At 40.5% G+C, this 13,877-nt stretch overlaps 2 protein-coding genes across 3 annotated transcripts; both read right to left on the bottom strand.

The window, feature by feature from the left end:
* Positions 1–3,276: 3,276 nt before the first annotated feature.
* On the bottom strand, positions 3,277–11,245 carry faah (fatty acid amide hydrolase). Its single transcript, XM_077533197.1, has 15 exons — positions 10,536–11,245; positions 10,136–10,249; positions 9,804–9,944; positions 8,733–8,866; positions 8,425–8,631; positions 8,313–8,353; positions 7,440–7,564; positions 7,169–7,294; positions 6,975–7,069; positions 6,105–6,204; positions 5,886–5,929; positions 5,765–5,804; positions 5,594–5,702; positions 5,360–5,505; positions 3,277–4,449 (listed from the first exon to the last, which is right to left on the bottom strand). Exons 1-15 carry the CDS (start codon positions 10,755–10,757, stop codon positions 4,324–4,326), a joined length of 1,770 nt encoding a protein of 589 aa, XP_077389323.1. The 5' UTR covers positions 10,758–11,245; the 3' UTR covers positions 3,277–4,323.
* Positions 11,246–11,594: 349 nt separating this feature from the next.
* Positions 11,595–13,729, bottom strand: LOC144026528 (cytochrome b-c1 complex subunit 6, mitochondrial-like). 2 transcript variants are annotated; one of them, XM_077533199.1, is made up of 4 exons: positions 13,197–13,729; positions 12,397–12,824; positions 11,933–12,094; positions 11,595–11,800 (listed from the first exon to the last, which is right to left on the bottom strand). In XM_077533199.1, exons 2-4 carry the CDS (start codon positions 12,598–12,600, stop codon positions 11,768–11,770), a joined length of 399 nt encoding a protein of 132 aa, XP_077389325.1. In that variant the 5' UTR covers positions 12,601–12,824; positions 13,197–13,729; the 3' UTR covers positions 11,595–11,767. The 2 variants fall into 2 exon arrangements, with proteins under 2 accessions (XP_077389325.1, XP_077389326.1); XM_077533200.1 differs by having other exon boundaries at positions 12,798–12,824.
* Positions 13,730–13,877: the final 148 nt, after the last annotated feature.

Raw genomic sequence — 13,877 nt, 5'->3', positions numbered from 1 at the left:
TGCTGATCAGGTGGTCTCGTTCAACTGAGTGTCTTCACATTGCGAACAAGCCACAGCGCCAAAACAACAACCGTCTTTGCAGCAGGCGTCTAACTGCACACATTCTGAAACATTACTTCCACAATGCGGCAGGAGTTTGATTGTTGGCGACAAGTTACATAATGCCAGGAATTAGAACCTGGCATGCAAATGCGAAATCCTCCCCTGGTTCTCCCGACGAGATGGACTCTATCTGCAGGCTTCACTCGGGCTCCCCCAGCTTTGTGCTAACAGAGGCGCTCTTCCTTTCTCCCCACCGACTCGGGCGATAATCCTGACACGCGCTGTCTGCATTTTCTTACTGTACGTCTTTAAGCGCATTTGCAGAGCATTTATCTCTCCAATGTAAACCAATTTGCCTATAAGGGCCCGGGGCCAATCAAGGCGCTGGAGGGGGAAGAATGTGGGAAAAAAAACAAAAACAAACGTAGCAGATGTGCAGCAGAGAGGGCTCGATGGGAGAGCTTGGCAACGATGCGGGCTTTGACGAACGAGTGAATGCAGAAAGTGGGGAGTAAAGCGGAACCGACTGGAAGAAAGAGTGTCCCTTGTCCGAAGGGTAAGCTTTTCAAACTTGGGATAGGGGCCTTTAAAGCCGATAGAGAGTGGATCAAGGAATTGTTGAGTCACAGAATCGGAGGGAATCATACCGAGCTCGCTTGGTAATCCTGTCATAGGGAGAGAGAAAAAAAAAAAAACGCCGGGCATACTTTGGGAATCCCAGCCTCCTTGAGAAGCTGCTGTATTGACAGAAGCTGTTGTTCAATAGCGGCTGTGCACCTGTATCAGCTCTCTGGTAATCTCCAGTTGCCTCCTCCCACTACAGCACTGCGCCGCCAGTGAAAGTAATGGCTGATGCAAAATAGGATGACAACAAAAATAAATCATAAGAGTTGATATTTAGCTATCTTCCATGTTTTGTTTTTTTTTGTATAATAACCTAAGTTCATGACAACGTAAGCAGTCAAATGAGCAATGACGGTCGGACATTTCACGAAATTCTTCTCCAATTCAGCTGATTGGAAGACGAGATGGCAAAAAACGTGATTAGCGTTAAACATGGACACAGAACACCAGTTGACTAACACCCAGCTAATTACTGTACAACTACATAATGGACGTATGTAATACCGATTTGTTGAAATATTGCTTCGCGTGCAACCAAACTGTGGCGCAAAACAGGCTGGGGATCTAAAAGAGAGGAACCACCCGCTGTGACACATATAACTGTGGAGGCCATAATGACCACAGGCTCCTTGGTCCCTGAAATGGGACATTAAGACAGAATCATCCCAGGTTAGTTGGGATGACAGCAAGGTGTTTTATTTGCTCGCGCAAAAGCACAAGCACGGTAGGAGCGGAGCCGGATGGCTTTTGAAGTACCCGATATTTTCGCCTAAGGTTCCTGGAAATGAGGTGTTTGGCGCTCTTATCAAGGCTGAATGCGTTCAACAGGCTGATCAGCGTCGTCCTCCATCACGGCGCGCACTTCATATTTCACGATACACTAGCTCGACACTTTGCCTTCCATCCCGGGGAGGATTGGAATACTCACACAACAATAACTAAATCAAGACGTCTGGAAAGTTTTCAAGCCATAATGACAATGGGGGTTTATGCCACATGATATCAAGCAATGAGGGGAAAAGTATAGAAATCCTTTGGTTAAAAAGGATGTTGACTCTTTACGAACCATTAAGTTTTTCTCCGTAATGTGTTTGATTGTACAAGCTGAGAGTTCCCAATGTATGTTTTTGTTTTATTCATGTTTTTTTTAGCAACACAAGAACTTTGATTTTAACATTAAAATCTACAGTGAAACCTTTATAAACAAAAGCCTTTCTGAGCCGTTGGAATGTTGGTGACAGTAATCGTTCATTTTTCTTTTCAAATTAAGTGTAAGTTAATTAGAACATGAAGTAACTTGTGGACTCATGCCGATTTTGGTCAATGAAATTAAAAGTAGGCCCCAGGCCTCACAATATATTTATGATTGTAAAATTGTGTTACAATGACACGTTGGCACAAGAATGCAGGTATGGCTTAATTTTGCTAATTTTTTTAAATTGATTCATTAGTGACAAACGAGCCAGAAATAAAAGCCGTTTATTTTCTGGAATTACTCAATGAAATACGCCTCACGTTTAAAGAGTAGGTGACTTGGAGTCACTTGACGCCTGACAGATAGATACTAGATAGTCTCATTTTTCTATTTAAAAAAAAAAGAAAGAAAAAAAAGGGTCATATGAAAAGGGGTGTGTAGACTTTTCTTTTTTTTTTTTTAATATCTACTGTTAATAGCTATAATATCAAAAGATAGCTGGCTGGCTTCCTGGCTAAGCGAGAGCTAGCTCTCTAGATAGATAGTTAGCGAGATAGTTAGCTAGCTAGCTAGCTAGATATAGCGAGATAGTTAGCTAGCTAGCTAGCTAGATATAGCGAGATAGCTAGCTCACTAGCTAGCGAGATAGCTAGAAAGACAGATAGCCAGACAGACAGATACCAGAAGATGCTACTTTCTTACATTAAAGCCTGCAAACATTTCACCATTTTTACAAAAATGTTTGAGTATTGACGTTTGATAATGGGTCTTTAGTAAGTGGAAGCCCACACTTCGTGATATAAACTAATTCAATAACAAATGGGTTAAACCCCCCAAAATATAATTACTGTATGTTTCATTTGTGTTCTTGTGTGATTGTCACTGCCATAGCTCCACAGTTCCTGCGGGATTTATGAACAATGTCAAGTTCCCCGAGGACCCCGCGAGTCTCTCCAGTGCCTCTTAAAGCTTAACGCTCCCTGACTGAGTGGCACAGCGAGAGCCACTCGCTCTCTCTCCACGCGCCTCCGATAAGAGCCGAGAACAACCTCTCAATTGCGACTCCCCTGCTCGTCTCGTGTGCCCGCCTTTTTTTTTTTTGCTATTTCCCCATTCAGGCGATTGTAATGGAAAACGCCGGCGCTGTACCTAATGGCTTGGCATCCCTGCAAGAGCTGGGGGGGGAAACATATGTAAATTTATGTAAACCCAACAGAAAACACATATTTACAATAGCGCGGAGGGTAATGTGACGACACGCTAGATGGAGGCGCCATGTGTCATTAGGCTGCTTTATCGCTTTTCTTTTACCTGGGAGGTGCGACAATCACTCAGTGAGCGGAGAGGGAGAAAGGAAATGATGTGAAGCGGTGATGAAGAGGTGGGATACAAAGGGAGAGTTTTGGGAGGGAAAAGAAGGTGCACAAGTCATTTATTACATGAAAATTCATTGACAAAAAGTTTACTATCAGATATAGAGTACATGACACACATAAGAATGTGTGCTGTGTTCATAATAATTATACATAATGCTACAAGACACGTTTTTCCTGTAAACCTTAGAAATTCTAATTTGGGATCTTCCAAGTGTTTGTTAATTGACCTCAATCTAAATATCAAATAATGTCAAGAAAAATAAGCAATGATCATGTAAGTGCCAATCAAAGAAAAAATAATCAGTGAAATGTGAAAACTTTCAAGTTTGTCATTTCAATACTCAAAAACAGGAGTGCAGTATTTTTGTCTTGTTTCAACTTGTTTAAGTCTGTAGTGCAGCAAAAGGAGTGGATACACACATGGTAGCTACAATAGTGCCTTGAGAGAGAAATTTAATTCGTCCTATGATTAGGTCTGTAACGTAAACAATGGTACATGTTTGACAGTAAACCTGAAGTGGGAGTGGCAATAAACTTGAAGCCTTTTTTTTGTTGTTGAGAAGAATACTTTATTATCTACCAAAGTACGTAGTGCTTGCTGTGAGATCAAAGCATCTCAATGCACTACTGTAGTTAGCCACCAGATGGTGTTCCTTTTTCACACTCAAAGCATGCCGAAGTAATTCACACTTAAGTTGTATATATACCTTTACAAAAAAAACATGATAGACTCAGAGATTTTTAGTGAGTTTCCTATTGTTTTGCATGTAATAACTTCCTAAATGTCAGTAGTTTAGTTATATTGCAAATAATAGACAACCAGAAACACATGGAGGAATAAATCGAGTCATTTCCACTCCTCTGATAGCTTTACAGTACTGTTACATTTTCAGCAGGACACAATTTCTCATTCAATAGCACTAGAATGTAAGTTTAATGTTATGCATTGTGGTTCCTTATTAAAATAACCACAGTGAAATAATCTCGAGTGCAAAGGGGAAAAAGGATGTTTTGCGATAAGGTCGCAGACTCACTTATCTTAAGTGTCCCGACGTTCACTTAACAGACTGATACCTGAGGGCGGCCTCACTTGATCCTGCTCTGTTTAACAAGCTCCTCCACCTCCTTCATGAAGCGCAGACACAGCTCGTCCTGCCACGGCGGGGCCACACACTGCACGGCCATGGGCAGACCTTGGCCTCCCGACAACGCCTACACACAAACACAAGTATGAAAATGTCAGTGCACAAAAACAAAACAAAACACAACATTTCTAGACGCCAGATAACAGTTAGGGCACGGTCTGATGTCTCCATCTGTTGGCTGAGAGTGGAACTACAGCTAATTTCTGCCCATTTGAATATAAACTAACTAAAAACCCTGTAAGATTAAAGAAATACTTTACTTATTTAGCCATTTTTGGCAGTCGAATATTAATATTTTGCCTATAATATATTTGATATTTTCATTATTTTTTTTAAGTACAATTAGTACCTTTAAAAACACATTTTGCAACTTGCTGTGCCCTTGTGATGTCATTTTCCTTCGCCAGCAAGATGTGAAATGTAAATGTAAAATGTGTTTTTAAAAGTACTAATTGTATGTGAAAAATAATGAAAGTATCAAATTAATTATTGACAAAAGATTAATTTTTTTATTGCTATAATGTGCTAAATAAGTGATGTTTCCCTTTTAAATTTCTGTTTGGATTGCTGGCTTGCAGTTTTTATTTATTTTTTAATAATATGCACACCACATATAAATGTAAAAATAAAGGGTTGAAATCCCACAAATTAAATATTTTACACGTTGTATTTCAGGGTAAAGTATTTTTCTCTGTTCAAGTGAGAATAAAATTATAATGCATAATTTAAACCTGTTAGATTTTGGTGGGAAGTTAGGAGCTGTAAATTGGACAAAATGCTGATGATGTGATACAAAAGCAAAGTATATATTAACGCAAATGATTCAATGACCTAATCAAGAGGAAAAATGGTCTATGGGGGCACAGCAATGAAAGCTAAACTATAGCTAACATGTAACACAGAAATGATGATTATTATGAATGTTTTCCAGTTGACGTGTTCATGAAGTCCCCGCTTACTTTTGCGTGTTGCATCACCTGTTTGAGAAGCTTGTCCCAGAAGTCCTGATGCAAGCCTTCGTAACGGCTCAGTTCCTCCTCATCCTCTGGCGTCACCGTGGAAACGGGAACGACGCCGGCGGGAAAGTTGAGCAGATTGTAGATTGCCGTGTAAGCCAGAGGAACTGGATGTAAACAGAACAAACATGAGGGTTTCACGTTATTTTAATTGCAATCGTGACATAATGCAAAATGTGAATAAATCTCACGTACAGCTAAGCCTGCCGCAGTATAAGAAGTTGTAGGCAGGTCCGAACATGGGGCAGAGCAGCACGTCCATCTTGCATCTCCTCCATTCGGCCAAGGTCTCATTCATGTAGTCCTGATGGACACGCACAAGAAGACGCTTCAGTGTCTCCTTCAAACGTCATCTGCTCACGTTACCTGCACAGCCGAATGTTGCTCCCACAGCTCCGCAACCGATCTGAAACATCAGTGGAGAAATAACGAGTATTGTTGCGTGTTATTCATTGACGAAGAAAGCTTTAAAAAAAAAACTTCTCACTCGAGTCCGGTGGTGCCTTGCAGGAGGAGAGAACCACGAGGAGACTGCAGACAAGTGAAACCGCTTTTAAATTAAAGCGGATTCATCAAGCACGGTGGAAACAAATCTTGTCGCGTAATAATGTGGCCACATTTTTAGAAAGAGCTCTCAGTATGAGATAGCAGTTGGACAGCACAAAAACAGACTCATTAGATTTTGCTGGTGTGCAAAATGACTCACCAGAGGCCTCAGCAGGAACGAGAGGGTTTTCCTCAGCCAGCAAGGAAGATAGAAAGGGAACACTTGTAGTTTGAGAGTAGGATCAAGAGGTCCACCCTTCCTAAAAATATGAAGCAAGACGGTCTTAATATTTCTCTGGTTCAGCGCACACAAATTGACAAGTGGAATTTGGCACCCTGGAGGAGTGAAAATCATTGACATGTGCAAAGTTTATGGCTTAGAAAGTACAACGTGTTCCTAAACATTAACACGCTACATGACCTACAAAAACTACACCCAGAAAAAAAAGAAAACATTCAACTTAAACTCAAGTTTAACATTAAACTTTGTTCGTTTTTACACGTTAATATTCAAGATTATTTGAGAAATTCTTTTTTGGGAACAACCTGTGATATTCGAATTCACTCAGCTCCAAACTTGGATGACCTGCTAACCAAAGTCATTCTCGCGCACGCACAAGTTACACGTTTCTTCAACCAAACATACACGAGAAAAGAGATACAATGCTGCCATCTGCTTGCCATAGTTAGGTGTTTTTGATTCCACAATCCATTGACCAGGCATCACTGCCCTGCACATTAATAATAATAATAATAATAATAATAAAACATCGTTGTCGTCATTTAACGTTTATGGCGGCATACATCGTGATTTTACTAAAGGTTTTTAAACGTTTTTAAACGTTTTTGGCAGTCAAAAAGTTAACATCGTGACATGATGACAACTATATATGGTTGCAGTTTTAATATCGCAATATCACGACATCGCCGTTATCGTTAGATCCCTATAATTTACCAAAACAGTAATCAGAATTAATTCCTAAACTTCAAGCAACACTTCACAAAACTTATCACATATTTAAAAACTCACAGTTTTCGGACCAGGCTGGCCCCTCCATCTGCAAAGACGCCTTTGGAAATGAGCAGAAACGCCTCCCTCAACCTCGGAGGACTGTATGGCACCACCTTTGTGTTGATGGAATCATAACAACAAAAAAAGATGTAAAGCCACACTTCAGTTCTCGTTGTGCGCTTACGGCGACGACGACGACGACGAGGTCTTACGGTATGGCCTGCCTTCTCCAACAAAGCTTTGACTTCTCTGAGGATTCGGGTCATGCTGGGCGTCAGTTGATTAAGGCCATCGCTTTCCAAGTAGCCGATTCTTAGAGGCTTGGTGCTCTTATACATCTGACACATACGTACGTTGAGACAACACCATCACTATTTCTGTGTACACTTATACAATGGTTATGAAACCTCAAATTTACTGGACTTGGTGCGGCAAAAAGATTTTACTCATGTCAAATTAGTGAATGATTCATCAAGCACACACCTGCACATTAAAAGGCACGGGCGGGACAGTTGGGTCCAGGGCAAACATGTGGTCGCAGAGCAGCGCCTGCATACACAGAGCCAGGCCGTCCACATCCTTCGCTAATGGGCCAGGTGTTGCCGATACTAATTAAAAAATAAAATAAAATAAAAATACTATAATGTAATTTTTTCTCTCTCTCCACCTAAGAATGTTGCTGTTAAGTTTAAACTATCGACGTTATTATATATTTGCTAAAATGCTTCATAGTCATATGAACATTAAGTGAACTATTTTGTACCCATTTCTTCAGATGAACTGTACCAGACAGTGTGGCTGTGTTTAAAATAAGTCACAAAGTCTGGAGCAGAAGCGAAAACGAGAACTTTCATTGCTAATGGATAGTCACATGCTTACTTGCAACACACATCTAAGCAGACAGATATGTTATTTTAAGATAATGCAGCGTTGCACTATTGTGCTTTCCCCACCCCTGAGTAGTGCAACGCTATTATTTGTAACCGGATATTAACAGTCCCAAATAAAAGAGAATCGCCAGAGCATCTTTGACATCTTGTACCTGGCAACTGCTCTCCTCGCTGCGAGTAAAAACGAATAAGTCTTGTCTTCTTATCCTTGTGTTGTCATTTGTATGTGTTTTGGTGTAAAAGCTAACAGTTGCTAACATTAGGACCAACTCTTGTCCTTTTTACAAGTCTCTTAGACTAGAGATAGCGCAATTGCGGGCATTTAAGGTGGCATGAAAAGATGATTTGACGGGAGAGCGACCGTGGGGCCAACTTCAGCGTCATTTGAAACGGAACGCCCTGAAATTGAACTGTGATATAGCGAGGACAAACGGCCAAACAGGCACAACACAGAGACGTTACTCACCTGACTTTTGCCCGGGACAAACACTGCTCATGCCCAGTTTGCTAAAACACAAATATGACAATTTATTGTGAGCGTTGACTGCAACCTCATCAAAAAATCAAACGATGATGACCTCAGTCGCCCCGATGTCGGCTTGAAGCTGCAGATCCCGCAGAATGCGGCGGGGATCCGGACGCTGCCCCCGATATCGCTGCCTATGCCAAGGATGGAGCCGCCTCCGCCGATGAGAGCCGCCTCACCGCCGGAAGAACCGCCGCTGGTCTTCTTGAGGTTGCGGGGGTTCACCGTCCGCCCGTAGATAATGTTGCTGCACTCGTAACTTGACACACGAAGGAAAAAGCAGTTTGGCGTGACTGCTTATTTTCACCCCCAGGAGGACAAAGTGTGCAAATGTTTAATATGGAAAATGGTCGACATTACCTTAACATGCCTTGGGAGATGTTCGTCTTCACAAAGGGAATGGCGCCTTGTCTCCTCAAGACTTCCACAATAACGGAGTCCTTCTCGGCCGGATGGCCAAGGTTGGACACCAAGCCGCAGGAGGAATCGTAGTTCTGTGGGAATGGGACAACAAGCCAAAAAAATTGCACTCGATTTTATGAACCATTTGCAGGTGAAGGTGCAACAAATGAATGTCGGCCGCTACTAAAAGATGTTATCTGTCAATGTGTAACTCTACTGTTGTGATAACTTTTATTGCTCCTCTGCCACTTCTGTGGTTCTTGCATGGGCCTGTGCATCGACACTAGTAACGATTTCCTTTGTGGTTCGATAATGCAAATACAATGCCTCAAATGGCTGAAGCATCAAACGTATCGATGTTTAGACTTTTGAGAACCAAGCTTAGTTGTATTAGCTCAACCTAGGCTCCATGATATCGATGATAATCACGTTTCCTTTGGCCACAATTATACAATTTAAAAGTTGTTGAAATTAGCTTACAAATAAATGTTTACTATTTAAATCACACTTCTCTTTTTTAATTTTTTAAACTTTCTTCCCTAGGGGCTTTGCTAAGATTGCTAAACATTGGCAAAAATGCTTGAGAACACTTCTGTTGATGCTCAGTAAACAGTACACTAGTTTACTTAAAATGGTACAACCTGAACAGGGACTACAAATAGTAGGCAGGACTCAAGGATGTTTTTTTTCCCTCTCTCTCTTTAGAATATCAAAATGTTGGAGGAGCTGGTGCGACGCATTTTTAACAGGGCTATAGCACCTCCTCGCCCCAGTGTAGCACCATCCGAGACAGATAGAAGTGACACATATTCATGACTATACATTGTCCCCTTTTAAACATGGTAAATAAGCAAGTCATTTAAACAGACATATTGCTCCATATTATGATCTGATTGGTCTCAATAATCCTGATCATGCAAAGCCTATATAATAGATCTTTAAAACTTGTCTGGAAATTCAGCGTACACCTTACTATATACAGTGATCATCTGTGTCAACGGTATGGCCGATAAGCCACCTTGCAATTACCTTATACGCAACGTTATCCTTGACGCTAACGGGAACGCCATACAGGAGACCTCGCTTGTTGGAATCCAGCGTTTTCACATGGTCAAAACTCTCCAGCAGGATGGTGGTGCAGCAGTTCAAACTTTTGTTTTCATTGATAGCCTGTCAAAAGAATGACAGAATAACCCACTTTATAATAAGGACAGACCAATAATTAACTGGATGGTAAGTTGTTTTTTAGAATGTTATTTTGCTAAATATCTAAATGGGCATCGGCCTGAAAAAAAAAGTCCAGATTGGACACATTATACACTTGAAATAAATTAATTAAGAGTGGATTTGGTATACTGGACCTTTTCCATGTAGGAGTAAAACACATCATCTGGTCTCAGCAGGCCATCCTGCAGTTTATTCGTCAGCTCAGTTAGGGATAAAGACAAAATAAAAGATGAATCCATCTTTGGATGCTGAAAGGAGAGTCACAAGTTGAAGTAAATATAACCTCATTTATTGATTCAGTACACGCACACACCAAAGTCAATAAACTCATCCTTAATGTATGCAAAATGATATTTCTCGTTAATGTTTCAAAATAAGACGATGAAAATCTAGTGTACTTTATAATGTAGGCCTATCTAAGTATTTTTTTATGGTACTGTAGGCTACTTCGTTTAAAAAGTGTGAAAACCACTGATTTATGGCAAAACATTATAATTTTTTTTTTCTTTTTATTATTATTGTATCTCAACTCACTGCGTTCTTGTAATGAAGCACAGCCTCTTCCGCTTTCAGCAGGCTGTCATCTCTCAACTTTCTGGCTCTTTGAATCTTCCTCTTAGCGTCCAGGCGGCCGTCGACCGCCCGGGCGAGCACCACCAGAGCACCCGCTAGGCAGGTGGCAGCCCCGGCGAGGATTGCGGCTGTGGGGCGGCTGTCCAGCTCCAACCCCGGGAGGAACCGTTTGACATTGTCCATACTCGATAGCTTAGTCCGCTAAAGCCAATTTACAATTGAATTGCACTGTGCTGCAACCTGTCTGTATGGAGCCACAACAGTCTGCGCCAGGTTGACTGCTCGTCTTGTATTTATGAGGCGGTTTTGGCTCGTTTTTAAAATAGGGATGTTGTCAAGTCTTGCGCCACCTAACATCGGTCATCGGCGTTTCCTTCAAGAAATTACAATCGACGCATGCGCATTTTGGATCCAGAATAATTACCTGAAACGGACCACTAGGGGGCACTACTGTCGCCCTCCTCTCATACAGTATTTTCTAACCAGTTCCAAAACTAATTTTATGTATTTTGCCCTTTATTTTATTTAGGGGGAAAATGGATGGAACATGATTATGAAAATATTAAGTGTTGATAAAATGCAAGTATTTATTTAATTCATTGAAAATGTATCCGTACTTGTATTTTTTTTTGCACAAAAAATGCCATATTGTTCTAAAATAGATTTAAAATGGGAATTATAAGTTTCAACCTACCGTCATATTTTTTTCTGAATAGTCCTTTACAGTGCCATTAAAAGTTTTGCCCCTTCCTGATTTTTTTCAACACACAAATATTTATGAATAGATCATTCAGAACATCTCAATTTTACCCCAAGTGAATATAAAACTAGTTTGATCGTCCAAAATATGAGTGTGAGAAATGTGCATGAAAAAAATGAAATCATGATAGAGGCAAATACTTTCTCAATATGTACTAAAGGAGCATGATTTAATTCTTAAGTAAATGAAGCAATACCTTACTTTCCATAAATCAAAAAAATCTGGCGTTTTAAATTAGAAATAAAACACCAGGCAAAATGTCCTGAGCCTTCCACTTTAATATTTGCTTCCACTTGCTCTACAGTTTCATCACATGATCATAGATATAACAACATACAGCATATTCATATACATACAGTAACTATTTTAGATGCATTGAGAACCATATTCTCCTTTCTTCAGGCCACTGGCACGGCCAATTGGAAGAGAGGATTCATTTAACAGAATGGAAAAGTTTGTGCGCCACCTGGAGACAACAAAAATGGGGGAAAATAAATTATATGAGTTGACTGCTCGTATCGCCAAAAACTATTAAGTTAAACCAGCATTGGACCATGCAGCGTTAATCCAGCTCGTGAACCATAAAGCAATCACTCACACAGTGGTCCCGAGCATGGAGGAAGTCAAAAAGTTCCTCTGTGCAGTCTTCCGTTGTGGAGGAACGAGAGTTCACTCGGGTCTCGCATTGCTCCAGACGTGCCTGAGTGTGGACGCAGTGCTCTATCTCTGCACACTTTTCTCGCATCATTTCCAGTGGATCCTGAAAAATAGCAACATTAGGCAAACTGACAGTCATTGATTATTTCAAATTCATTCTGTAATAAACAGGGTACGGTGGATGGACGATATGGACTTAAATTATTCGGAACACGTTTTATTGTTTTCCATTCTGAGATTTCGTTTGACGCCACACACACTTTGAAACAGCTTTTTTTTTCTTCAAACATTTGACTTGCATCGACTTTTACAGAAGTTAAAACCTATACCGTAAACAGAATCCTTCATACTGCATCGCTTGGCTTTTACAATTTTTTTACTGTCAAAGCTTATGTTCATACCCACCTCACACTCTTTCCTCATGCGGAGTTGTACAGGTGAGGCAAGACATTTTATTGTCGCTGGAGGGGTTGGGAAAGTTGCCAATTTAGTAACAGCGACCGGGCTTTTGTAAACTAGTTTCTCTCTGTGAGCATGTGTTGTTGATGAACTCAATAAAGTAAATTTAACACCCAGCCCTACAGGCTTGATACAGTTTCTCAATTGCATGTGGGCTTTTCAATATTCTAAATGTGACAAATTGGAAGCAGTACACGAGTACCGTAAATTTACAGTAACATATTGGAGGTTTATCAGCGGTTTTTGCTTTTAGGTTAAAAACAAAAATAAAGGCATTTTAGTGGGGGTCAATTATATGCGAAATTTCGCTATTTGGCGTCGCAGCTCAGTCCACATCCCCAGCATACCACTAAGTCTTCTGCATCCTCTTCCTCCTGAAAACAAACAGCGATCAGAGTAGTAATAGTTAGTTGTTCATATGTTCATTCATACAGGTCATTGTATTCTCATGGCAATAAATCGACTACAACTGCCATTGCGTCCCTTCTGAATGAAAAGTCCCCACAAGCTAGCAGTTACACTAACAACAGTGAGAGCTCCAGTTTTTAGTCAACGACAAACACGTTTACTGATGACAATTTCACACATAAAATGCGTCACAAAGCAAAATAGACGAACGTTAATAAACGTAAGAGACGAAGCTTCCTCCTCATCTAGCTTAGCCGCATTCAGCTAACTACAGCTAGTTTTAACACACATTTTAAAGATGAGAAATTCGTTATTCCGCCTTTATAACATCTACTTACCTCGTCTGGCTCTCCGTTCGTGATCATTTTGTCGTCAATGACCATATTTGCTGTCGTCCAGTGTTTTTACTTGATCATAAACCTAACCGATTGTTTATTTGGAGGACACTGCAGGAGGTCACACCGGTGAGAAAGCGTGTGAGCCGGTCGTTTCCGCTTTCAAAATAAATGACCACCACTATCCCTCGATAGTGTCACTGTCACTAATATGGTCTTATCTGTACTTAACATTATCAATAAATCGTATGACATGAAATATGTCACTAATAGCCACTTATTTCCTGGGTTATCTTCAAACGATAGAACATATATCTTTTAATTTGTTAACTCGAAAGCGGAATTAAACTGCGCAATGTCATCAAACATTCTTTACTACCATCGTGTGGCTTAAAAAGGTACTACACGAATTCTCCGGCTGAACAGTTTGGCCACTTGTGGGTAATTTAAAGCTAAACAGCAAAACGGGTTGACTCAATTGCGTAATGCACATAATTTCAGAGGATTCACGGCTGTTTACATTATGCATGCTCACATGGCTTTCATTTGACAAATGCTTGCCAGGTGTCCTGATATTATGGCATTGCAATTTGCAGTTTGAGCCCTTGGCTTGGCCAAAAAGTGGTAAAGCAATTCTCCACTGTCATTTTGAAACTCTCTACAATAAATTCAATAAAATAAATT

The sequence above is a fragment of the Festucalex cinctus genome, chromosome 10 (genome assembly GCF_051991245.1).
Source record: "Festucalex cinctus isolate MCC-2025b chromosome 10, RoL_Fcin_1.0, whole genome shotgun sequence".
In the NCBI taxonomy this organism is placed as follows: domain Eukaryota; kingdom Metazoa; phylum Chordata; class Actinopteri; order Syngnathiformes; family Syngnathidae; genus Festucalex; species Festucalex cinctus.
The sequence above is the reverse complement of the archived record's forward strand: the minus strand, read 5'-3'. Positions and strand labels throughout refer to the sequence as shown.

Bases quoted from the DNA above. Each gene is read 5' to 3' on its own strand.
- faah (XM_077533197.1), bottom strand. From the start codon at position 10,757: ATGGACAATGTCAAACGGTTCCTCCCGGGGTTGGAGCTGGACAGCCGC. The intron at 9,945-10,135 runs GTCCAGTATACC...TTCTTTTGACAG, and splicing joins TTTACTCCTACATGGAAAAG to GCTATCAATGAAAACAAAAG. The intron at 5,703-5,764 runs GTAACGTGAGCA...CGTGTCCATCAG, and splicing joins AGCAACATTCGGCTGTGCAG to GACTACATGAATGAGACCTT.
- LOC144026528 (XM_077533199.1), bottom strand. From the start codon at position 12,600: ATGCAATTGAGAAACTGTATCAAGCCTGTAGGGCTGGGTGTTAAATTT. The intron at 12,095-12,396 runs GTGGGTATGAAC...GCTATTTTTCAG, and splicing joins GCATGAGGAAAGAGTGTGAG to GATCCACTGGAAATGATGCG. The intron at 11,801-11,932 runs GTGAGTGATTGC...TGTTGTCTCCAG, and splicing joins TCCATGCTCGGGACCACTGT to GTGGCGCACAAACTTTTCCA.